The sequence below is a fragment of the Syngnathus typhle genome, linkage group LG4 (assembly GCF_033458585.1).
Source record: "Syngnathus typhle isolate RoL2023-S1 ecotype Sweden linkage group LG4, RoL_Styp_1.0, whole genome shotgun sequence".
NCBI lineage: Eukaryota > Metazoa > Chordata > Actinopteri > Syngnathiformes > Syngnathidae > Syngnathus > Syngnathus typhle.
In genome coordinates this window covers 9,294,854-9,320,765 of record NC_083741.1, presented here as the reverse complement: position 1 = coordinate 9,320,765, position 25,912 = coordinate 9,294,854, and the positions used below count along the sequence as shown (strand labels likewise).

Here is a 25,912-nt window from a genome sequence, read left to right as displayed (position 1 = left end):
AAATATGTCTGTCTCTTATTACTGATGATGTATGTTACATTTCCAGCCTCTGTAGACAGCACATCCCTGATGGTGTCAGAGGTTGCTGATCACGACCACACTTGCTCCTCAGAGGACTTGTGTTCCCTCGAAGTCCAAGGCTCAGATTCCTCTCCATACAGCACGCAACACACTGCACCGACCGACGGAAGCTGCATCAGCCTTGAGCTTTGTACACGCACACGCTGCCATCATGGCTTGTCTAACACGGACGCTCGCCCCAGTGACACTGGATTCAGTGAGTCCTCACATACCCAAGAGTCCCTTGAACGCTCCCCAGACTGGTCCTCCGAAAACTACAGCAATTTGGATCAAGAGGATTCTGCAGACAACTCTCGTGCATATGAGGAGCGTAGGCCCTCCATGCACCTTTGTGATGAGCTTGCATCAGCCAAGCATTTGCCAGAAGAGCCACCAAAATTATCTCCGCATTCCCTCATTAAAGCACGAATGATGAGCCGGAAGCTCCCGCTGGCTGTCGCTATCTCCCCACCTCCGCAGCCTTGTTCCCCTACCTCAGTGGCGTCCTCTGGGGGAACATTAGCCATCAGTCCCTTAGCTCCCTCTCCCTCTCCATCCCCTCCCAGCAGGCTACGAGGCCCCCGGTTGTGCTTTAGTGTTTGGTCCGCCTCCTCAACTTCACAGCCCCCCTCTACCTCATCTCAAAGTGGGCGTTCATCCGCAGAGAGGCCCCGAGTGCTCCGCGCCGCCAGGAGGTACCGCAAGCTGGCACGTATTGTCCGTTCCACCAGTGACCCCATCTCCTGTTCCTCCACTACTGGAAGTAAGAGAGATTTGTTTTTCCCCTCAAATATGCATCTCAACAATATCACCCACGTGTTACTGTCAAAACACATAGTGTGTCTCCAGCTAATTATAGTGGACGTATTAGTTTCACAGTTTATGCTGCTCTTTGTCTCCCTCTTCAGGAGAGTCTTGTGTCTCCACCTCTGCGATTAATGCTTCAGGTGGAGATTCCACTCATACATCACCAGAGCAAGGTAAAATGGATGGATGGATGGATGGATGGATGGATGGATGGATGGATGGATGGATGGATGGATGGATGGATGGATGGATGGATGGATGGATGGATGGATGGATGGATGGATGGATGGATGGATGATGGCTAGGCAGGCGGGCGGTTGGGTTTGGATGGACGGACGGACGGATGGATAGATGGCAAGGGTGCTGCTACACTGTCGCTTTCATATTTTAATGCGCATTAACTGTAATCATTGTAATATACTGTATGTTTGTGTCAAATCAGTATATGGAAATAAACCGAGGCCCTTTTCATACTAATCCGCACCATGTGTAGGTTTACAATCGAGCTGCACCAAAGATGAAAACTGTTACAATTTTTTTTTCTTTCCCAATGCACATCTGTTATCATTTGTCTCATCTCCAGAGCAATCGGGCATTTCAGCGGAAGGCATTGGAGGCAAACCAAAATCTGCCAAGAAGCAGCCAAAGGAGAGCAGAAAAATAGACCTCCACCTTAAAACACGAGCTTTGCAAGCACGTGAACGACCACAGTCACTCGCAGACCTCAAAATGTATAAAGACACGAAAATATTGGTGGCTAAGTTCCTGGAGCATTCAAGCTGCAATTTACCTCCTGAAGTGCAGCAAGTTGTCAACAACATCAAGTGTGTCATCAAATCAGATGAGAAACACATGGAGGAGGCCATATTCAGTGCCAATGTCATAGATCAGGTGAATTGAACTTTTTGGTTCTCTCTCGCTCCCTCTAGCCGTGTATGTTTGTGTGTATGTGTGGGAATTCCGGCTAATATTCTCGTTGGTTTATTCGACACTCTTTACTCTGGAATTTTATCAGTATTTTGTACTGACAAAAGCATGTGCATTAGTGCAGTGGTCCCCAACCTTTTTTGCGCCACGGACCGGTTACATGTCAGAAATATTCTCGCGGACCGGCATTTATATAAATAAATAATACATTTAAATAAATAAATAAATAAATAAATAAATAAATAAATAAATAAATAAATAAATAAATAAATAAATACATTTATAATAAATATATAAATACGATGAAATAAAATGATACCACTGACATAAAAACAAGTACAAATGACAAAAATATAACTAACCATTACGTTGAATTAGTGGGAGCACTGAGTTTGTTTCTCAGAAACGAGCCGGTCACAACTAGACCTAATCGGAGACAATGACACCCAAAGTGATTAAGGTTCGTCTTTTATTGCAGGATGCTTGGTCTCCATGTGTTGAAGCAGTTTTGAATGCTTCATTGCCTGGTTAGTTAGGCTGTCGCCACATATTAGCTTTGCGGGCTCGACTGGGGAAACATGTCACGTGACCGGGACGAGTGTCTTGACCTGAATTAATTGATCGTCGATTAAAAAAAAAAAAATCTGTGCGGCTTGGCGGCCCGGTACCAAGTGACCCACGGACCGGTACCGGTCCGCGGCCCGGTGGTTGGGGACCACTGCATTAGTGCATTAACAGGAGTTGTTTATCAATTATGCTACATGTTTCACATTGTGTTGTTGCAAACCAAGATTTGAGGTGTAGACATGCCGCTGTACGTGCAATAAAAACAAGGAGAGCAACCAATGGCAACACAATTGTGTGCTTAATTACACTTTGTAAAACCAGTTTTTCTCTACAATTAAAAAAAAAAATCTTTCTTTTACAAAGTGCAACAAAATAATTGTTGTGAGTTAACAGCTTGTTTACGGCTCACGGGACAAATTAAGTCAATGTTAGTATTACTTCTGGCTTGTTGGTCATTGTATTTCAAGTTTCTCTGTTAGGCGGCAACATGCTCATGTTTCTATGTCGGTGCCCAGGTGATGACGCAGTGCATCAGTGGCAGTCCCAGGAAACGTGATCAAGACGATCTTCACCTCCAAAGCTGCGGTGCATTGAGTTCCTCCCCTTCCATGCGCCGTCCCAAATGTCTCCCTCCAACTAGCGACACCGGTACCAATTCACTGGACTCGCCTTCATTTGAACAAAGCCTTGAGTGCAGGGAAACTATTCTCTGACCAGCATCTTCACAAGGATCCGTGTCTAAGCTATGAGGGCGTTCCAAAGTGCTCATGTTGCAGCTACACTGTGCTGTGTAGAAATTCATAAGCGGTCTGGCATCGTGAGGTCACGTTTGCGCTGTATGACTGTGGCGTAAGAAAAGGGGAAGAGGCTCAAACTTTATCTCCTGCAGCCACAAGAATGTGTGCACAGTCATTAGCAGAAATAGTAGCAAACTCAAACTGAGCCTGCCTGTCTGTAGTGGCTTTTTTTCTCATCAGAAAACAGAATGTTTCTCCCTCAGGGGATTTTTTTACACTGAGTTTCATCAAAATGAAACGAATTGCCGCTAAGCTGGGATCTGTCATTCGCAGACAAACGATATTGTGTGACTGTATTGCTATTTTTCTTGTCCTTGTGTGAAAACAGGAAGAATATTATAAATATAAAATATTCAACTGTGAACTGGAAAGAACGGGCTTAATGAGCCAATGTTTGAAGATTTTGTGGAACTGTTGCTGATGGGGTGGTGAATATTTTGTGGTGCCGCTGGTTCAAAAACATTACAAACATTTTAACTTACCTCAGTGTTATATTTCTTATCAGTGTTCCAATAAAAGATGAGTTTGTATCTTTTGATTTTTGTTGTTATTCCATTGAAAGTTGTAAATCTTGATAGTTACTATATTTTAGACAATAGTTTCTGGTGCTTTTTCCATCGCCTCCTGCTATGTCACCTACATTTTTTTTTGCTGTCATGGAAATATCTACAATATCAAAATCACTCACATGGGATTTTACATCTTTTTATGTTAATATACCGTAATTTCTGGACTATAAACCGCACCCGAATTTAAACCGCACCAGATGAAATTAGGAGAAAATCCCATTTTATTCGTAAATAATCCACACCACAGGTGTTTTAAATTATATTTTATAGTCCAGAGATTATGGTAAATATAGTATGGTATTAAAAATCAATGATTCAAGTGATTTTTTTCATTGTACTTATATATTTATTTTTGTATTTATTTATTTATTTTGTATTTATTTATCCATCCAGCTATCCATACCGCTTGTCCCCACGGGGGTTGCAGATCCATCCATCCATCCATTCATCCATTTTCTGTACAGCTTGTCCCCACGGGGGTCACGGGCGCGCTGGAGCCTATCCCAGCAGTCATCGGGATGTAGGCGGGGGACACCCTGAACCGGTTGCCAGCCAATTACAGGGCACACAGAGACGAACAACCATCCACACTCGCACTCACACCTAGGGGCGATTTGGAGTGCTTTATCTGTCTACCATGTATCCTTAAATATATAATCCTGGTCAAAAATGAAATTGGCACAAATTTGTAGCTTTGAATAATCCTAATCTTGATATAATGCCTTATATCTGATGTCAAAGCAGTAACAGCTAGGAGAATATAAAGGTCTGAGACTTTGTAAAATGATGGTAATGTAGTTTATTGTGCTCAGATAATGGCTTTGTGTTTTCCTGGCGAAAATCAATGATGACAAACATTGCATATAAAATGTCACCACTAATGCCCGTTTTTACTATCGGCACTTTCCTGCACCCTACATGGCTTTTGCCAGTTGAACTGTCAAATTGACATCATGGTCAATTGTTTTATTGAGATCTGTAATCATGAATGTGTCACGTGGAGCTGGATATGGGCCCAGAAGCAGACATGACACAAAAGTTGAAAAATAAAAGTCTTTATCAAGTATCAACAGAAAGCAGGGCTGGGCACTCAAGAAAGCTGGATATTCCACCGCGAAGAAAGCTCGATGCCCTGACAACTTGTCACAGAGTAACCAGAGCTTATATAACTACTGTAAAACAGAATAAAGGTTGACATAACAACAGGACAAAGGATATAAGGGAAACGGCAACTGCATAGCAACCGGTACATTATGAAATCGGGCTTATGACAGAATGAACTTTTAATAATTGGACAAAGCTTAAAGGATCAGCAACTTTTTAACAACTGATACATTGAGAAACGACGAGTCACAAGAGAAAGATGTTAAATTGTAGTGGACTTGCTTTCAAAAATGTTGTCACTGGATCATGAGCTGGATCTGCTTTTCTTTCTTCATCATTCTGATGCCAATGGATCTGGATTTCAGTACTTTGCTAAACAAAGGAGGCTTTTAATTCTTTTTCTTTTTTTTAGAATTGAGTTTTATTTTTCTTGGAAAAATACATACAAGTATTGTTGGTTCCAACAAGCTTTACAGCTTTATTTACATCCACTAAAGTATGTGATTGTGCAATAAAAATGGTAGTGTAATATTAAATCATGCACATCTCTGGAACGTCTGGTTCAACGGAAACGACGCAGTCTCCGTGCCACGTAACATACAAATCACAATTAGAGCTTTTATTTTGAAAGTTCTTCCCGCGAGCATGCTGTGTTCTGTTTATTCCATCTAACCGCGACACTCGACCGAAATCAGACGTCGGAAGACAGACAGCGCAGTGATCTATCTCGGCGCTTATTCTGAAGGTTTGCGTGGGTTTGACCGCTTGTATTAACTCGGGTCGAAATCAATTTCGCGTGAAACTTTGCAGGGAATAGCCGCCGATTTTGTTGGCTTTTCCACGCATTGTTTCGAAGCTAATGAAAGAGCTGACTCGAGAGTCAGACTGCAGTGTAATGGTTTGGGGGCTAACGTGGATTGGCAATCGAAAAAAAAGAAATCAACACTCGTATTGAATTTTTGCATCAAAGCCCTGAAATATAACTGGGGCGATTTATTTTTTAATCTGGGTGAAAAGATCTAACCGTCCGCTAATGCTATATAGCTCCAGTTAGCTGTATCATTTGCGCGTCCTCGCGCTTCTGCCACGGAGCAGTGCAGAGAGAGAGATCCACTTCCACGTCTCGTCTACTGTGCAGTGTTACCCTGCCAGCTGGGCTAGGCCACGTCCTTCTTGGTCTGACATTGGGCGGACTTGAAGGAAGATGCCCAGTATGCGGAAGGAAGACGATGAAGGAAGCATGAGAGATGTGAGAAGTCTTGGCCATTAATGATTTGCGTGCGAAGTTTGTGTTTCTGAGCGGTTGCCGCATACACACGGCATGTCACGTACACCGGGGAAATACTCTCTTTGAGGCACACGGTCAAAGGCTGAAGTGACACTAAGAATTTCTATTCGGATATGATCGGCTTCGGCGCAAACCGACGAGGAGGCCGCCTCCCGTCCTTCATCCTCATCTTCCTCATGGCGATCATCGCCATACTAGCGTTCAACTACTGGACCGTATCCAGCAAGCACGGCCGCTTACTGGATGAGTTGGTGGAGGTACAGTCGCGGGTGAAGCGCACGGACGCGGCGAGGAGCCGATTGGAGAAGCGCAACTCTGAGCTCATGGCGCAGGTGGACACGCACAGAAAGCAGCTGGACAAGAAGGATGGAGACTACAGCGTCATGGAGGGCAAGCTGCAGGCCCGAGACGCGCTCGCCAAAAAGTGCACCGACGAAAAGGTAGTGTCCCGGAGCCCCCATGTGCCATTCGGTTTTATTCAGCACTAAAGTACGCGTAGTTGTACCAAAGTTTTTATTTAGCCATGCTATATTTCCCTTGACCACATTTTCTATCTGTACAGAAGGCCTGTTATGTCTAGTTTATTTCTCAAGAAAATGTTCTCCTCACAGGCTGAGTAAAGAATCAATCCCATCAATATCATGTAATGTTGTTGGCTTTTGCAGGATTTCCCACGTTTTCTCTATGACGTTGAAAACTCTATTCAGGCTGGACAGTGTATAAAATAGGAGTTCAATAGAATGCATCAAAGCTACTCCTTCTTTGGTTTTATACAGCTTTTGCCCAAAGGATTTTTTTTTTCTTTTTTTACACTAGATGACTTACAAACTGTTGGCACATTAATGTCAAACGATTAGCCTTACTGAGTAAATTACTCCTCCAAATACCAAATTAATTCTTATGAGGTATAGCGACACTAAACCCATCCAAAGATTTTCCACCAACACGCCTTACACTGCCAACAGGTGGATGAGCAAACAGAGACATGGACTTCCTTGTTGGTGTTGTATCAGTACGTTTGTTGAAGGTTGGGTCATTGAGCCTTAAATTTAGTAAGTCTCATGACTTATTTGTCATATTTGGTCACATTTCACACTTAGCGTATTTTCCGCACCATAAGGCGCATTAAAAAGCCTTTAATTTTCTCCAAAAACAAAGGTGCGCCTTGTGTGTTGACCGAATTCCAAAATCTGTAAAGTTGTTTTGTGTGACTTCTGTAATATACGTGTATGTAATATGTAGGCCCAATGAACCAATCAGAGGACATTAAGTTTTGCGTAGATCGGGGCGGTAAACCAATCAGAGGACTTTACATAACATAAGTACGTACCTCCGCCGCCATTGATAAATAGATACTATCGTTTGTGCAAAGCATTAGGACCCTCTAAAATGGCATCGACAAAGAGACATGCTTTCCAGGCAACGGAACTGACTGCCTTGCTCCTGTGATGTTTTTTTTTTTTAAGTCATGGCATGCGTGCGCCCTATAATGCACTATGTTTGGATTAAGTACAGAAAACTCCCGGAATTGAGTCTGCGCCTTTTTAACCCAAAGCGCCTTATGGTGCGGAAAATACGGTACTGTAAAAAACTTTATTCGCACTTGCTCTGCTCAAACATTTAATCATTTTGCTTTCATGTGGTGTGGGGTGCTTTGTTTAGAAAAAGACACTGTGTATCATTTCCAAAAATGTAGTAGAATAATTATAGGAGAATAATTTGGGATGGTTGACTGGTTAGCACGTCCGCCTCGCAGTGCAGAGGTTGAAGGTTCAATTCCAGTTCCGGCCTTACTGCGTGGAGGTTGCATCTTAAGGAGAAGCGGTAATACCATTGTATAAATATGTACTATTATATACTATTGTGTCATATTTTATGACACCATGGCCATGTAAACATTTTCCACAATAGTAGAAGCCAAAATTGCTTGGGTAGTAACATTCTGTGCTGAATTTCACGCACTAGTAAAAACAACAAGCATAATTAATGAATGGACAATTCAGTGCAGTAGTAAGTTATCAAATAAATGCATAAATGGCTTGCCATACCTTACAATTGAATGAAACCAGTGTCGTACACAAGGCGCTTTCTTTACATTTTGTTATCTGTGTTCTCAAGGTTAAGATGCAGGGTGACCTCTCAGCCCAAATGACCGAAATCCAAAGGCTGAAAGGTAAGTCTAGCAAAATGGCACAATCAAACATGACCTGACTTGCTTATTCCTGGTACTATATACAGTTCTATGAAGTAACCAGAGATGGGCCGGATTTAAGGGTTAGCAAGAATAAAGCAGGTGTGGTTGCTGTGTTGTCCAGTGTTGTTTTGGAAATGAACAAAGTGGTACTTACCCCCTTATTTAAACAATCTCTTGTCTGGTACATGTGGTGGGAGTGACACCCTCACAAGCAAGTGAACATGCAATCAAACTGGCACGCCACACCACAGTTCACTTTGCATTCCCCGATGAACGTTAGCATTACAAATTGAGAAGTTAATCAGCACTTGACCCGGTTAGTGAAGATTACACAGACCAACAAAAAAACCAAAAATCTTTTTTAATAACTTCCTCATCCCTCCATCGGTGAGATTCAACAATTGGGATGGAATGCCCACCCCTAGAATTAACAACCAAAAATCATTATTTGTTTGTGTGTGACAGAGCAACTGAATGATTTGAAGCAAGAATTCATGAAACAGGAAGATCAGCTAAGAGAAGTTAAAAAGAATAGAACCACCTTGGAAAGAAAGCTGGAATATGAAAGGTATGGCAATGATTTCTGCTTTCTTTCTTCTGAACTTTCTTGCAGTTTTCTGCACTATTTAAGACATTTAACATCCGAGATTAACTCCGGAATGAACGTACCAATATGAATCTCCTCAAACCATTTGCGTACATTTTAAGACTGGAAAAACAATCATGCTGCAGCATTCAATCAGATTGCTCCACTGTCGCTGATCATTTATTAAGAATTTCAGTTTAGGATGCAGCGTTCTCATTAAAAACCCACTCTGATCTGATTTCGATGTTATTCATTTGTTACTTATCATCATGCGTAATCTTTGATTGACCCTTGCACGTGTACTGCATAGTTTACAGTGTGGACGTCAGATTGCGCAGTTGAAAAGTGAATATGAAGAATCAAAGAAGACTCTAGAAGAGGAAGCTGTAAAGCTGAGGCGGGTTCGTATTCGCTCATATGCTCTATCTTTATTTCATTGTGAATTAAACGACGTGTCACCGGCTTTTAGTGTATATTGTAGAATGTGATGTTATTGTATTTTTTGCTGTATAGTGTTTCTATTGTTTTTTTCCTGTTAACCTTTTAGAATGCAATTGACGGTCAAAAAGGCGTAGTGGCGGGAAGGCATACTGAGGGAGCTCTGGGTCTGGCTGAAGAGCGCCACACAGTGGCAAATCGCCGGCGTGACACTCCAGATTTAAAAGGTACTGATGAGAACTGTTAAGCATAGAGTCAATGCAAACTGTTGGTAAAATAGCGAGTCATCTAACAAAACTCTCAGAAATTGGAAAAACAACAACAACGCTATAATGCATACTAAACTCAGATGCACCACAGTCAACAAGCTGTCAAGACAAGAATATTTAGTTACTTGCTGTGTTTTGTGTGAGGAATGATGATGTGAAAATAGTGTTATTAGTGCTTTTAATAGAGAAGAAATGAATAATAATAAAAAAGAAACTCCTTCAGTGCCATCAATACCATTTCATTTAGGTGGGTGCATTTCATTGGGACTCAATTATACGCGGTAGTCAGTTGTCTGTTTAATTCCCAACATCAATATTATTATTTATTTTTTTTAATGTCAAAGTCAGTCTGCTTTATTGTCAACATCTTCACATGCCGAGACACACAAAGAGATCGAAATTACGTTTTCCCTATCCCACGGTGACAAAACATATTACACGATAGACATACAAGTAAACAACGCAATATAAAAAACAAGAAGGCACAAACAATAAATAATAAGAGTAACAATAAATAATAAATAAATAGATAACAAAACGAATAAAAGACTCCCAACCAGGTGGTGATCATGAACCGTAAAAAGAATAGCTCAGCACCAGTCTGCACTGTGTTGGGTTTATTATAACGGGATTGATTAGGTTGTCCCAAATATCCACTTGTTTTTTTTTTATATTCGCATAAACTGACATTATTCCATATTTTTTGACAGATGTCATGGGTAAGCCAGGCAGTGATGCTGGCATGCCTGGCATTGAAGACAGTGAAGTGGGAAAACTTGATGAAGTACAATTTGGTAAGTAATTCACGAGTGTCCGAATAAATACTCCTCAAAATAAAACAAAAAAACAAATTTACAGGCGACTTGACTGGATAGATGGGAATGCAAAAAGGCTGTCAGGATCATTGCGTCTCTTGTTTGGACAGTGCGGTACCATTTTCTTAGATGTTCTCGGGGTGCTTTGTCATTTGTTGACAGAATTGAAGAAGCCAGCCATCACTCTGAAGCGTCTCGAAGCTCCCGATGCGGTCGTGGGTGTTGACGCTGGACCTGGTATTGGGGCAGCTGATGGCCCAGGGGTACCTGGCTTATCACTCGACCAACCCCGTCTCCAGCAGGACAGAGCGGAAGGCCAAGCAGCTGTGATTGCCGCCCCAGGTGTCATCAACTTAGCAGATAAACCAATCGTTTTTGAAGACAAGTCAGATATCAAAGCAGATGAGCTGGGTGAACAGCAAAGACAACTTCAAGGTAAAATCTGCACTCCGTTCCATTAATGATGATTACAATCATTTGATGAGAGGGAAGAAAAATCCATAATATGCACGTGTTGGGAAATCCAAGGAAAATCAATTTCTTTTCTTCTCAGCCCCAGACGTCAAAGCAGCAGGTGAACGGTTGAAGGGGATTCCATTGCCTGCCAACCCTGCCCAGGTACCCAAACCCATCCAACCACATCACAAAGACCAAGTTCCAGCAGGGGCACGCCACCATCAACAAAGTGAGTATGATCTAAGAGACACTTTTATTAAATACTTGCTTTTGAATGGATGCGGTAGCAATACCTTGTAAGTGCAACACGATAATGGATGGTGGCACAGCTATTATTGTTGGTTTTGCACTCTGCTACTGTCATGTCTGTCGGGTGTGCAAATAGAAAACTGCCCATTGCAGTCTATTTTGTACTCCACCAAGTACTAGTGTTCTACACTAGTACAGTACACGACTTGTGTGTACACAGGGCTCGAAGCTTATTTTTTGCCCAAGTTGCCCTCGGGCAAGTTGGAGAAAATTTTACTTGCCCGAAACAAAATTTTACTTGCCCGAATTTTTTTGGAGTGGATTTTTACTTGCCCGACACATTTTTGCAATAAAAAAGACAACACTATAAGTTTTGCCTTCATATGCCTTCGTATCCGCCAACCGGAAACAAGCTCTGCTGGTGCGCAGGCGCAGAAGAGCCAGGGACGAGTGAGGGAGCATGCATTTAATTACGAAGCGCTTTGCCGTTTTCAATGTATTGCAGACTTACACGAGAAACTAACCGCTCCCTAGAAAACAAAATGTCGGACCAGAAGCGGCAGAAGTTGCGAGAAATTATGCACAAAATCGTGTTTTTACAGCTTGAAAACATGGTATTATGGCAGGGCAAGTTCGGGCAAGTGAGGAAAAATTTCTACTTGCCCCTCTGCCATCGCTACTTGCCCCGGGCAATCGGGCAATCGTTAGTTTCGAGCCCTGGTACAAGACTATGTTGACATAGTATTTAGCTCGACACTTTAGTGGTAATCGAATGAGTCTGCAGTCTTTTTTCTGTTGGTCACTAAATGACATGTTTAGTTATGACTTCAAGCAACTTCTAGTACCCTTTATCATGGGACCTGTGGGTTATTTCCAAATCAGTTACGTATTATGTCGTGAGGACATAAATCTAAGAAAGAAAACGCTTCATTAGCTATCATTATGATGGATTCAAAGTCCCAAAGTGAGGATTCTCAGCGATGACGCTTCAGCCATACGGATCAGACTGGGGTGACAGGTTTTGAAGAAGGGGACACGTGGCACCACCCAGAAGATCCTTTCCTAGTTCCTGGCTTCTGCTCCGCAACCAGTTTCCTCCTCTTTCCTGTTTTATAAAAGTATTTTCTTCTGCCTTCCTTACATGTCAGTATCCTGCTTAAAACCCTGTACTGTATTCACCTCCCATCATCATTTTTTTCCCCTCACTGTTCTGAGTTCATGGCTTGGGTGTACTTGTTGAAAACATGTTACTGCTGCCATCCGATATTTTTATATCCCCAAAATCCTGAACAACAACATGCCGGATATGGTCACATTTTATACTATACTTATACACATATAGGTAATATTTATCAACCATAATAGTAGTATTTTTTTCACCCCAACACTAAAGGGAAAGCCCCATTTAGTCCTCTGGCCCTGCATTACTTTTCAGTCTCCACAATGTATTGCAAGACGAACTAGATGCAGTTCTAGTTTGTACATGTACTATACCAGTATATACTTAAATAAAAGCCAGAGTTCAGTCATCACCCTCTTTTTCTAGACCAGTGGTTCTTAACCTTGTTGGAGGTACCGAACCCCGCCAGTTTTATAAGCGCATTCACTGAACCCCTCTTTAGCGAAAAGAAAAAAAATCAAATTCTAGACATAGATGTATTTCACTAGTGTACAAAATGAGCCATGCATGATCGTCACCGAAACCAACACAATGCAGGAACTCACAACAAATTACATACTTGCAAATCAGTGTGCCTTTGCAAGAACAAATATGTGTTATCACGAATTTACACGATAAATCAAATGTGTTCAGACCGTCACAGTGGAGGCCCTGCCGAACCCCTAGGGTTCGATCGAACCTAGGTTAAGAACCACTGTTCTAGACACTTATAATACACTTTCAGTAAATGTATCGGTCTGTTGTCAGAATTGCGCGCAATTATTCCAGAGCAGCATGCTGTTCTAAAGACAAAAGTCAAGTCAACACACAGTATTTGATTCCATAAAAGGCAAACATAGGGCTGTGGAGCAAAAGCAGATCTCATGTTAGATGAAAAAAAAGTCACTGTATTGCTCAGTAGCACTTCTTTCATCAGCCACTGTATATCCATTCACATCCCATTTCCGCTTCACCACCTGAACCCTTCTGCACTATTTCAACCACTCCTATCCCTTTGTTTGCCTTCATTTCTCTCCCTTCCTGATGAGGCCCCCTTCTCTGCCTCCTGCAGGCCGGTTCTTTGACGAGATCGAGTCCCCAGTAGATCCGCAACATGGCTCTAAGCTAGCGGACTACAATGGGGACGATGGCAATGTGGGTGAGTATGAAGCCGACAAGCAGGCTGAGCTGGCCTACAATGAGGAAGAGGATGGTGATGGTGGGGAGGAAGACGTTCAAGGTGAGCCAGGCAGGGGGACTGGACTGCTTGTCCAGATGTGTATTCACCATTCCTCACTCCACTCCTCTTGTGCTGCCAACCCTCCCTCCCCCATAGCATTTTTTTCCAAGCAGTTTGTGCTTAGAGTAGCTCACATTGCCATGAGTTTGGTCCTTGAATCCATCATCATTTTTCTGGGCTCAAAGAAGATGCGCTATGCGGAATGAGTACAAAGAAATGTACAATAATGATCGTAAGACAACTGAGGAAACCAGACCGAGGAAGGAACTTTGGTCAATGTGATTCACTCACCATCTACTGCCTGTGCTTCATTTTTAGCGATCACACCTGTCTGAGCTGAGTCACATCTACTAGATAAAAGTAGTTCACTTGTTTGGTGCGTGCATGTCTGTTCTCCTTGAATTTGAAACATTGAAATTCACACCCATTATCATTTTTTTTTTTCATATTTAGTTTTAATTTGTCTTTCCTTCATAGTTTATCTGTTTTGTTCGGACACAACTAAATGTGGAACTATTGCCAGTGTTTATGATTTGTGTATTGTTCATATGCAACATAACTGATTTGACAATGATTGATTTTTCTCCCCCCAATATGACATTCCATCGGAGTATTTTTGTGTGCAGTTATGCCTCCTTCAAACATTTCTAATTTATTTTGCCCCTTTTGTTCCAGATGATGACGATCGAGATATGCAAGGGGATCGGGCTGTGGATTATGGAAAGCGACATCAAGCCATCGACATTCTCTGAATGTGAATTTTGTACAGTAAAATTTCATCCAAACATCAGGACTTTCTTATTCGGATATGAGAATGATTCCGAACTTACGGCTTGCTCATTAGTGCCATGGACCACCCCTCCAAACAGATTAGTACGACTGATGAATTTGAATACTGTTACTTAACAGGATAAGACAAAAGAATATACAGTATAATCAGTTGGTGTGAATTGGTAATGGAGTTAGCCTAGGACACTAGTCTAGCTAGGCTAGTGGTCTAAACGTGGACGACTATTTTGCTGTAGGACCGAATTCCTCAGTTCATTGCCGAGTAATCTAAAATAGCATAGTTGACACCAACTTTGGGATTTTTTTTTTTTTTTGCCGTGCTGAGATGTTTCAAAGAGATTATTCTAACATTTGGACTCTTACCACAATTTTTGGACACTTCCAGGGATGATTCTTCAGTTTTAGGTTTACAGTGGTGGGATAGCATTTGAAATGCCAAGGACTTTGCTTACAGTCTATTAAATCATTTTTTGTGAACACACAAGTGGCCCTCTAAATGATTACAGTTCATGCTTGTTAGACTCTCCGTGATGGTGATGATGAACAAACCATGATACTGAGGATTAACTCTTTAGGTGACAAGTGCTTTTTTCCAATAAAATTTTCAGTTTTCATATCACTCTTTTGAAAAATTGTAGCTTCAAAATGGTTCAGCATAGAAGCACACTGTAAATGTTTCTTAGTTAATTCGCAACTGCCAATACTTGAAGCAATACTTTGAGCTATGCTGTTTGTGTACCTAATTCTGTGGGGTCCAAACTACAGCCTTGGGACCTTTTTTGTAGCTGTTCTAAACGCAGGGGGATCTATAACTTTTCTATCTGTGCAAAGACAAACATTTACAACTAAAATAGTATCATAATTTCGCTTCATTACAATGTGGAGAATGAGGAGAATTCATTTTCAGAAACAAAAATGTTTTCCTCCACATTCTGCTTTGTGTCAAGGTCCAACATGTGTTTGTCCTTGAGTATGGTTGTCTTAATACAGATTGCACATATTTTGATTCATAATGTGGAGGGGGGGATCTACTGAAATGGAATACAGGCCACCCCAAAAACATAATAATGAAAAATAAATCCTCAGCTATTTGCCTTATCACCTTTAACAGAAATGATGTAGCAGTTTTTCCAGAAATAACTACATTAAACACATTGTATAATTTACTTTACATTTTTATAGGTTGAAAAAACCATTAAAGTGGCCCTTTCATCTTTCTAATTTTTTTTTTGAATGCAGCCCTCAGAGGAAAATGTTTGGACAAGGCTCTGACATGTGCACCGCGATTATTTTTTTCTTTTGCATCTTGACTGATCCCTTTTATACTTTGCAGGAACACTATTTTATGTAATTTGGAGCAATATTTTCGTCAAATCGTGCTTAAATCGGCAACCTTGATGATGCAAGCGCTCCAGGCACCACTGCAGACTGACTGGCTTGTGTTTGAGAGGTAAGGGGGCGTGTCTGTGTTCATACGGGTATTTACCTCGCAGAGCCTGAGCAGAGGCGGGAAATGGCGCCTGGTAACAACGGTGTGTCATTTCAGAAACGGCCATTGAGTAGATAAGAAATCCACACTACACGAAAACAAATCAGTCGCTATGATGGCATTCGGGTCGTGAGCGGTTCTTTGGAAAAATCAAGCAACGCCTCAAAGTAAGTAGCCGTCTGCCTTTTTGCCGCATGTTTTATATAATGTTGGCTGACGGCAGGCAAAATATTTGCCTTTCCTGCCTGTGCACATCTGCTAGCCTGAAGCAGTTCCCCCCCCCCCCAAGGAAGCTAAGGTGGCTCTATGCTAATTGTGCTAAGCTAAGCAACAGCTTCGGGAAGCTAACTTCGGCCTTCCGTGGATACAGCTCATTTCGAGCTACCGTGACTAAATCCCAACGTCACTGGCTTCACCCACGAGAGCATAAAATAACATTTACATAACGTGAAGGCGCATGGTTTGTCGCGACCCGCAGATGTGTCTTGTAACTTGCTGTGGGGAAAGCGAGCAGATACATTCCACGACTGAACTTGGCTGTTTGTTAGCCAGCTAGAAGGCATATTTACCATTTATGTTATTAGCTCACTAAAACAACACATTGCCGAATAAAACAACCATCCGGTCTTTTTTTTGTGTGTGTGAATGAGATGCTATGATAATTTACCCGATGTTACCGGGAGCAACGACTTACATGTTTGACAGCCTCAACCACAATTGTCACACTAATCAAACGACATGGCAATTGACAAAAGGATATAAACCGCTAGTTGTCACTGACAAGTGCCAAGTTAGTCTTATTTCGTAGAACTCGCAATGCCGCATTGACTTGGTCGTGCTTTTAGCTAGTTAACATTAGCTTGTTTTGCTTCAGGGCTTCGTTTGAAGTTATTCCCTCTTCCTGTTCGTAAACGCTTCCAAGTTGGTCTCAACTTGACCGCAGAGTTAGTTACATGTTGCGCCGAAGAACGTAAACCCACTCGCGTTCAGCTTTTGAATGTTAAATGTTCCTTAATAGACCGACTGTGGTGATTTGCTGGACAATCGGAATAAGAGCGAAAAGGGATTCTGGGTGGGGATTTGGTGGTTTGTCGATGCGTACATTTTAGATACACGCCGGATTCCCAGAGACAAGCGACCGCCGTAGCTAACGTCTGTTGGAAGCATGCATTTTTCTATTTCCCGCTCACTTGCTTCCCCCTAGCAACAGTGCAAATGTGCAGGACCGTTGCGAGATGCATGATCCGAAATTGATAGCTGCAGTCTTATTGGTGTTTACGCAGGGACCTCGAACAAATCGGAAGTTAATTTTGCAAAAGCAGCAATTCCAACAGGGCTTTTGCACATAAAGACAAAGTACAGTATTGAAGAGTGGCTATGGTTGGTCAAAGTGTCAGTTCATGTCTAATTTATGCAGTTTATGCATGAGATAGATAGATAGATAGATAGATAGATAGATAGATAGATAGATAGATAGATAGATAGATAGATAGATAGATAGATAGATAGCATTTGCTATTTATATAACTTATTATTATTACTATTATTATTATGAATATTATTATTATTGCAGTATTTGATAGGTTTTGTTATGAATTGCTAAGTTGACGACTTCTGGATATGTCCAGACACATTTCCAGTCTGCTGCTGTTACGCAAGCACAAGAGGCTGGGCTTCCCTTACAATTTGTGTTCCCAGTCTTAAGTTTTCCATGTGCACAGGCCTAAAAACAAAAAATAAAGAGGTTACTATTGTAGTCTGCCGTGTGTTAGCCAGGTATGGCTGGAATCACAAATTCAGTGTACAGTATGTGTACTGTTTAAATTAAAACAACGTTCCAATCCATATCGAATAATCAATGTATACGGTGTAAGATCCATTGTGGTCTGTTTTTAGTGTACCACTGAAAGTCAAGCCAGCTGCAGCTGCCGTGATGTAAGTGAAATGGGATGTTGAATACATCCAGATGTTTGCAGCAAGGCAAACCAGTCCCACAAAAGTATACACAGATACGCCCTCTCGCTTTGGTTATTTTAAATGTCAAAGAAGCATTTGTCTAACTTAAGCAGTTTTTTTTTTTTTAATGTACATACATAATAGAATGTCAGTTTGGTGGCTTTCTGTTTCACGGCATATTAAAAGAAAGTACACTTAGAGAAGTCAACCCAAGATGTCCAAACTTCCAGTTTAATCTAAAATTGGCATATTTACTTTTTTTTTTTTTTTACCTTTAGTCGACCAAATATTTATTCTAAGAAATGCATTCAAGGCTATAATACGAGTTCTTATTCCACTTGCTGTCTACTATGGACACCAAGCATCCTCTATTTGGTGCCGTTTCAAGAGTCCTCTTTTCAAATACCACACTGAGTATTCAATTTCATTTGCAAAATGAAGCGACCGCTATATAAACAGTGATCATTAACGTCATAATCTGTGACAGCTACCGGACTTAATGTTTCCCCGTACGTCCCCCACCCCTCTTCAGTATTGTGTTGGTGTTGCCCGCTTTTAGTGGGTGTAATCTCAGTCCAATGTAGTATTTTAATTAAATATAATACCATTTTACATTACAACATGCATTTACCATGTGTGGGGCATTTTTTTTACACACATCTGGGCATCTTTTTACCCTGTATTTTCATCTGACTGATGCAGATGAGTATTGTGTACAACAGTTCTAATAGTAAGGGTGTAAGGAGATGGTCACAGTGAATCGAGAGTGGCGTTGTGACTTAAATTTATTGAGACTTTATTGGGATTCTGGCCCTATTTATTTGTATATTGGTAAAGGAGACGAGTGATCATATTGGAAAAGGACATCAAAGAGTAAAAGAGTAAGGATGGGCAAATTGTGTGTGGACAGTACTACATACATCATGAAATATACTATCTTCAACAGCTAAAACAGTAAAACTTAATTCCGTTTTAACATTCAATTGTGTTCATTCCTTCTGTAAATTGTTCTCATTTCTTGTTTGACTCAGAAAGTGGTTTTCTTTCTGAAGCACCTTTACATGTGACTCTGACAACGATGAGGCTGAGAATGCGTAAGGCGTCTCAGCAGCCGATCCCCAGTCTGGCTCCTCGCCCGTCTCGGAGCAAGCGAAGGCATTCAGAGGTGGAAGAGGATACGCCTACCAGTGGTGGCAGGGGCTTGTTCTCAACTATCAAACAGTTCATCAGAGGAAATGTTAAGGTAATAAGGATGGTTTTAGACAAGCGTCAGCTTAATCAACAACTCATCTGTGATCTCATTGATCGGCAACAGTCAAGTGGTTGTTTACAGCCCATTTAAATGGTCTACATCCCTGTGTGTAGTCTTGCGTGAAAACAGACTAGATATTTGGGGGGTTGAATCAAAATAAGACATTTGCTTCTGCTTTTACTTTGACTGACCCTGTTAGTGAATCACTTCCAAAACTTTCAAGAAGGTTGGTGATTATATCAATCCATCTAGTGTGATATTGCTTAATTGTTGTTTATAATCATTAAACACCAAATAAACAACATAATTTAATAAATAGTTATTTAATAAAAATGTAATAAAAACTTAATAAAGAGTAATCAGGGGTAAACATTTTTATATATGTATATATATTTTTATTATTTCTTTAACATCTTTTAATATACTTTAATGGAAAAAAATCATTAAATTATTTGAATAGTCTAAATATATTTAATGGTCACGGACCAACCTATGTATGTAATAAGATGACACCACAATGCTTTTTTTCCACAATTATTATTGTCTGATTTAAAATTCTTGAGCTCTGCCTGAGGGTGATCCCATACTGGTTCACTGTGTACAATAAGTTTACCAATTTCTTCTAACATGCAAAAGCTATTGATTGTGATAAATGAACCACATAGAAGAATAATTTGATTGAGAATATTTGTGTTCAATAATGATGCAGTTTCTCTTTACTCTTTTCTTTTAATACAAACAAAAAATAAATCTGACTTTGTTGGTGTGTTAAGGTGCAGCAGGAGAGCCCAGCCAAGAAGGCCCGCCTCCACTGTGATGCGGACAACAACCTGATCACCTCAACTCCAGACACGAACACTTCCCTTAGGGTTGACAGAAAAGGTTCTGTCAACGGATGTGAGTGGCACAGAGAAAAGTTGTACTATTTATTTATTTTGTACTAAAATTAATAGTAATGTGTTTAATGTTGTTTGACTCATAAATTGCTTTGCAGCAGTGACCAATCATGACAGGAGTAAGGAGAAGCCCAATGGCAGTCTGGAGGAGACAACTGCTGCTGAAGTGCCCACAAGCCCTCCCAGGACAACTCTTCTTGGGACCATCTTCTCTCCTGTTTTCAACTTCTTCTCAGCAGCTAAAAATGGTAGTCTTTTTTTTATTTTTATATATATATAAATAACATTTACCAAATACCATTGTGCCATCCTAAGTTTAGCATTATTTATTGTTGTCCGGTTATTAAAATGCTTACCCACCCTCCCTGCAGTCCCAACGGGATCTGACTCTCCAGACCAGGCATTGGAAGCTGAGGAAATAGTCAAGCAGCTGGAAATGGAACAAAGTGTAGAAATGCCCACCAGAACAGCGGCATCGACACAGGAACAATGCACCACCACTAACATCTACTCAAGTCTATCCCAGCTGCCAATTCTGCGACCTCCTCACATCCCTGCTGGATACCACACAGCAGAGCAGGGAGAGACTGATGACCTTCCACCCCTCACTGGTAGGTCACATAGCAATGTAAAGTTTGTTTATGAACAAAATTCATTCAGTGTTTTGTTTTTGTATGTTGATCGCTCATTTAATATAAACAACTTTTGCTGTGGTCCCAGCTCCAGGCTCCAGTCCAGATCTGACATACATGAACCCTCCTGCTACTGCAGTACCACCAGAAGCATCCTATGATGAAGACTGGGAAGTCTTTGACCCGTGAGTGCAAGTTATAGTCATCAACATTTAAAGACCTCCAAACACTTCTCGTGCGAATTATCTCGACGAAACGAGTGTTTCGCTGTGGCGACCCCTTCGGGGAAAAGCCGAAAGGAGCCACGCCATTATTTGTCTCTGCTATTGCGTATTCAATACCTCAAAGGAAATCTAGTTCTGTGGTGTATATTTTGTTAACGGTTGGAATTGCCTTACCTGTACTGTGGTCGAAGTACTTTGTATGGTCAACTGAACCACTTTTTTGTGTGGTTTTATAGGTATTTCTTCATCAAGCATGTTCCTCCATTAACAGAAGAGCAGCTCACTCGGAAACCAGCCCTTCCTTTGAAGACCCGTAGCACACCGGAATTCTCTCTGGTCCTTGATCTGGTCAGTTCCAGGATGCAAGATTTAATGAGTCTATTGATTTATGTAGGCTATTTATTCATTCATTCAATGTATTCAAGGATGAAACGCTGGTCCACTGCAGTTTAAATGAGCTGGAGGATGCCGCCCTCACTTTCCCTGTACTCTTTCAAGATGTCATTTACCAGGTAACTGATGCCCTATTTAGGCCTGTAGGAGAGGTGGGTGAATCCACATTTAGAAAGCTTTGGATAGCCTGCTTGCTTGTCACTCATGTTGAGATGTCACCACCTTCTTTTAAAAAAAAAGCCTTAAACATCTCCTGATGCTGGCCATCTTTGGTAAAATTCCTACAGTAAAATCAGTTACATTCTTGGTAAAACAGATCAGGTTTTTTTGTCCGGAGCTTTTAGGAAGATGCTGATATGTCAGTCTCCACGGTACTCCCAAAAACAAACCAAGAATATGATCATGTTGACCGATAAGATTTAAGGTATATGTTGCACATGTGACCGTTTTGTCCTTTACAGGTATATGTGCGCTTGAGACCTTTTTTTAGAGAGTTTTTGGAACGCATGTCACAAATCTATGAGGTAACTATAGCGTGACTATTACTTATTCCATCTAACCTCAATGGATTTGAAACAATGGTGTTTTGCCCCCCCCCGACCCCCCCCCCCCTTTTTTTTGTTTTTAGATCATCCTTTTTACGGCATCTAAAAAGGTTTATGCGGACAAACTGCTCAACATCTTGGACCCCAAGAAGCAATTAGTGAGGTATGATCTTTCTTCGTTATAATGATTGTAAGTGGGCATGTGGTTGTGTTTTCTGAATTATTATCTGACCTTGTCAATTTATCCTGTAGACACAGGTTGTTTCGGGAGCATTGTGTCTGTGTCCAGGGAAACTACATCAAGGATCTCAACATTCTTGGCAGAGATCTATCAAAGACCATCATCATTGATAATTCACCGCAAGCCTTTGCATATCAGGTGACCAGAAAGATATAATGTGAAATGAATCTTAGTTTAAAAAAAAAAAAAAAAAAGCTGATCTGAGAATGTCCCATGGTGTAGTGACAGTAGCGCCTTTTAGTCAACAGTTTACTGTTTGGTTATTTAAGGCAATTATTAGCTTTGTTGTAATCCACCATTCCCCAATTAATGGTTTGACTGTCAAATAGGATGACATTGTCAAAAAAAAGCAGGTCAAATTGCCTTTTTGTTTTGCACAGATTTGAAATCTCATGAGTCGCCTTTGAACTATAGACTATATACGTACGTGTTCTTTAAACATTGGTGATTTTTATGCCATCATGCAGAAAGCAGACTACAATCAGACACATTGTGACAGCTTTTAACTAGTTTATCCATTTTCCCCAAAATGTGAAACTATTCTATTTCCCATTTATTTTTTCACAGCATTAAACATGACACAAACACAGTGAACTTTTTAAATTTGTAACTCCCACACAGTTGTCCAATGGAATTCCTATTGAGAGCTGGTTTATGGACAAGAATGACAACGAGCTGCTGAAGTTGGTGCCCTTCCTTGAGAAGCTGGTTGAGATGGTAAGATGTCTTTCTTTTATTTATTGACTCCAACAGCAAGCTTGAACTTGAGTTTTTATGCAAATCTGTTCTGCCTTGACCCGTGTTGCTACTTCTTCAACAGGACGAGGATGTGCGGCCACATGTACGGGAGAGATTTCGTCTTCATGACATGTTGCCCCCTGATTGAACTGCACTGTCTCATCTCAGATGGGGCTTAACAAGAAAGGACTGAAATCCATGTGTGTAAAAAGCCGCTTAAAACAAAATTATCGACGCTTCATTTTCTTTTCTTTTCTTTTTTTTTTTTTAAACCTACTGTTGCTTCAAAAAACACTATCTGTTCAGAAGAAAAATTGTTTTTAAAATAACTGGATGAAATTTTCTTAACGTACACATGCAACAAGACACTTAGAAGTTTGAGTCGGTCCATTTTTTGACGGACTCTTCAGCTGTGGAGTGGGCTATCATCTCCACATTTTTTCAAGGTTTTGGTGCTTTCACTGTGGCTCTCAAAAACCGCCTGTTAAGAGGAACTCAAACCTGAGGCATTGAACCCAAACCACCCATCCCCTGGTGCTGAAGCTATCGACACTCCAGTCTACACAGGAAAGACTGGCCTGTAAATCAATCTGCATTTGTGTTTACTCTTTGCCACACTCACACCAAGTCTGTTATCTAGTGGTTGGCAAATTTTGTAGCCTGTCCAATCTGATGCATTCCGCTGTAGGTAAACCAAGGTTGTATTGTTCTAATTTTTTTTTTTTGGTAAACCAATGTCTTTAGTTTGTAATTTGTGCTTCACCTTTAAAGTGTTTTGAAAGGAGGCACGAAAATGTTAACGATAAATGTAAGATTTTTTTTGATTTTTTTTTTAAGAAGAATGTCAGCACATTTATTTTCTGAGGCTTAAAGGTTTTATCTTCCTCACTGTAGACACAGCAGAGTGCTTTTAGGAAATTTGGTAGAACCCATTGCATTGCATAAGGCTTGAGGGCATTCATGTTGGAAGTGATGTGTCAAGTTAATGTTGCAGTATTCGATTTGTCAATCAGTGTTGTCCTTTACTTGTAATCTAGTATTCTGTCTTAATCACAGACCGTGTCTTTCAGTTGTGAAGTGAAATTTGATGGCTATCAATAGCATATTGACAATGTAGCGCGACCAGTGTCTCTCGACGTGCGGTCAAAACCTCGAACCAGCCAATATGGCACCAGCAAATTTTCTCTCGGTCAGTCTCAGTGAGCACCTTTTATGTATGCTTGTACAAGGAAATGACTTTTGCTGAACTTTTTTTTTTTTGCTCATGAGACAGAACAAATGTGCATCATAGTGGTGATTTGCTTAAACCAACTTCTTGTCAGTGTATCGTGATAACCGGGCAATGTTTTGTTTAAGGTTTGTATCAAAGTGCTTTTATATTTTTACTGGCACAAATTGACAGCTTTGGTCTGGGTTGCTATATCGTGCCATACGATTCATTTCTCAGCTTGTACCATTTTTCAGTGTTCACGCTCTTAATGGTTAGACAAAAAAAAAAAAAGACAATCAGACCGCAGAGCACCAGGCATTCCTGCACGTTTGTGCACTTGCATTTATTTGTGTCCAGTGTGTTAGATTAGCCAGATGAATCTTGCTCTGCTCTGGCCAAACTCCAAATTCCCGCTGTTGCAGGCAGGCAGATATCAGAGGTGGTTGCCATCTGTTCAGCACCTGGCCCTATTGCCGTTTGCGTCGTATGTTTTTTGCGCTCCAGGAATTTCATTGTGCTTGTGTTTCTTGTACAATTTAGGCGAGCTAGGCAGCTGCCTAGGGTGGCAAAATCTAGGAGGTGGGAAAATCATAGACAAATTCCGCCCCAGCATTTTTTTTTTCCCGCCCATTCCTGCGCTCTCACTCCCCCACCCAAAGGCAGAAAAATGTAGGGGGCGGCAAAAAGATAACTTTGAAATTGCTGGGGCGGGGGGCACTATTTTTGAGAGTTGCTTAGGCTGACAAATAATCTGACAAATCGTGCAGGGCACAATGAGGTATACTCGTATTGATGAGTGGACATCTAGACACTGAATGTAAATTGTGCAAGGGTGGAAGTCGCAGGTGTCTTTACAAATCCTCAAGTTTTAGAACAACTAGATGGAAGCATTGGAGCGTGAAGTGAAGGTTTGAACAATGCGAAAAAGAACACGCACTTTGAACCGCCGCCCCGGTGCCCCACATCTCCCACCAATTGTTTAAGCCAACTTTTTGTATGCAAGCCTCACTGAGAGATTGTGTGACGGTTGTGAGTTTGAACGGTTCTCGCGGCTGTTTCTGAAGGAACTCGGAGAGGCATTTAATGCGCGTCATCCAGCTCCTTTTAATGTGCATTACAAGTTTATTGTACACTTGGTGTGGTATAATACATCCAGCCTGGTGTTTTTTATCCTTAAAGTAAGGAAACATATTTTGTATCTTGGATTTTAAAAAGGCATGTTTATTATATCAGCTTTTAAACTGTATTGATTAACTTCAGATGGAGTGTTTTATTTTCTCTTGAAAATATTTGTTTAGTTTAGCCCAATGTCACTAAACTGTTAAGCTTAGCATGTAGAGGATACAGTTTTGGTTTGTGTCCTGAGTTAAATTTTAGTCAAGGCACTTTCCTGCAAAAAGTAAAGTCTTTCTGAAAAGTAATAATCCCCCCCCACCCGTACCCTTCAATCTCATGTTATGCTACTTGTAAGAATTATTTGTGCAGAAGATGTATTTAAATGTTTAAGACATCTTTGTTAGCCGCTAGGCTATGTACTATTGTAAAGTGTATATACAGTTACATTGAATTTCTGAAACAAAGTTTTAAAGTTAAAAGCCTCATTGTTCTTGTTTTCTTTCCTGGAGACCATGTGAGAAAGTTCTGGAGGGTGGACTGCATATTGGGCTTTTTAGTTTTTCAGGATGAACCAAAAATGCACTTTAGCTTTTAATTGCTAACTTAAAGGTATAATGTCTAGAATTTAGTGTCATCTAGCGGTGAACTAATCAAATAACCTAATTTTACTGCGGGTGCGTTTTGAAGCCTGCGTAATTGGACGTCTCCGAGGCAAGCCTACCACAATGTCTTCAGCATAATTAAGTGCAAGCGAAATGTCATCACAAAACTTTGAGTATTCCTTCAAGAAAGTGCATGCTACTCATTGATCCTACAAATTGCTGTTTGTCCCCTTTCTTCTCTGCCGAGGACCTGAACGATCATCCTGTCATTTCAGTCAAATGCCCTTAAATTTGAGTAAGAGTT

At 40.9% G+C, this 25,912-nt stretch overlaps 3 protein-coding genes across 7 annotated transcripts in view; all 3 read left to right on the top strand.

Annotated features, from left to right (window-relative positions):
* fam189a1 (family with sequence similarity 189 member A1) overlaps positions 1-3,693 on the top strand; it is a 128,763-nt gene extending 125,070 nt beyond the window's left edge. Inside the window, exons 9-12 of the mRNA XM_061276663.1 lie at positions 47-823; positions 969-1,040; positions 1,451-1,758; positions 2,877-3,693. Coding sequence (XP_061132647.1) covers positions 47-823; positions 969-1,040; positions 1,451-1,758; positions 2,877-3,074 — 1,355 coding nt within the window. The 3' untranslated portion in view covers positions 3,075-3,693. The remainder of the gene's footprint in view (positions 1-46; positions 824-968; positions 1,041-1,450; positions 1,759-2,876) is intronic.
* A 1,781-nt stretch (positions 3,694-5,474) lies between these two features.
* Positions 5,475-14,933, top strand: golm2 (golgi membrane protein 2). Of its 3 annotated transcripts, XM_061276065.1 has the most exons (11): positions 5,475-6,559; positions 8,238-8,292; positions 8,779-8,881; positions 9,210-9,300; positions 9,447-9,564; positions 10,317-10,400; positions 10,584-10,856; positions 10,975-11,106; positions 13,358-13,525; positions 13,844-13,901; positions 14,201-14,933. In XM_061276065.1, exons 1-10 carry the CDS (start codon positions 6,233-6,235, stop codon positions 13,858-13,860), a joined length of 1,368 nt encoding a protein of 455 aa, XP_061132049.1. In that variant the 5' UTR covers positions 5,475-6,232; the 3' UTR covers positions 13,861-13,901; positions 14,201-14,933. The 3 variants fall into 3 exon arrangements, with proteins under 3 accessions (XP_061132049.1, XP_061132048.1, XP_061132050.1); XM_061276064.1 differs by lacking the exon at positions 13,844-13,901; XM_061276066.1 differs by lacking the exons at positions 13,358-13,525; positions 13,844-13,901 and having other exon boundaries at positions 5,477-6,559.
* An 859-nt stretch (positions 14,934-15,792) lies between these two features.
* ctdspl2b (CTD (carboxy-terminal domain, RNA polymerase II, polypeptide A) small phosphatase like 2b) lies at positions 15,793-25,491 on the top strand. Of its 3 annotated transcripts, none has more exons than XM_061276070.1 (13): positions 15,793-15,970; positions 18,791-19,002; positions 19,785-19,908; positions 20,009-20,155; positions 20,279-20,518; positions 20,628-20,724; positions 21,000-21,111; positions 21,189-21,275; positions 21,618-21,680; positions 21,785-21,864; positions 21,954-22,080; positions 22,564-22,659; positions 22,763-25,491. In XM_061276070.1, the coding sequence occupies exons 2-13, from the start codon at positions 18,838-18,840 to the stop codon at positions 22,826-22,828; spliced, it is 1,404 nt and encodes a 467-aa protein (XP_061132054.1). In that variant the 5' UTR covers positions 15,793-15,970; positions 18,791-18,837; the 3' UTR covers positions 22,829-25,491. The 3 variants fall into 3 exon arrangements, with proteins under 3 accessions (XP_061132054.1, XP_061132053.1, XP_061132052.1); XM_061276069.1 differs by having other exon boundaries at positions 15,794-15,970; positions 18,812-19,002; positions 20,006-20,155; XM_061276068.1 differs by having other exon boundaries at positions 15,794-15,970; positions 20,006-20,155.
* Positions 25,492-25,912: the final 421 nt, after the last annotated feature.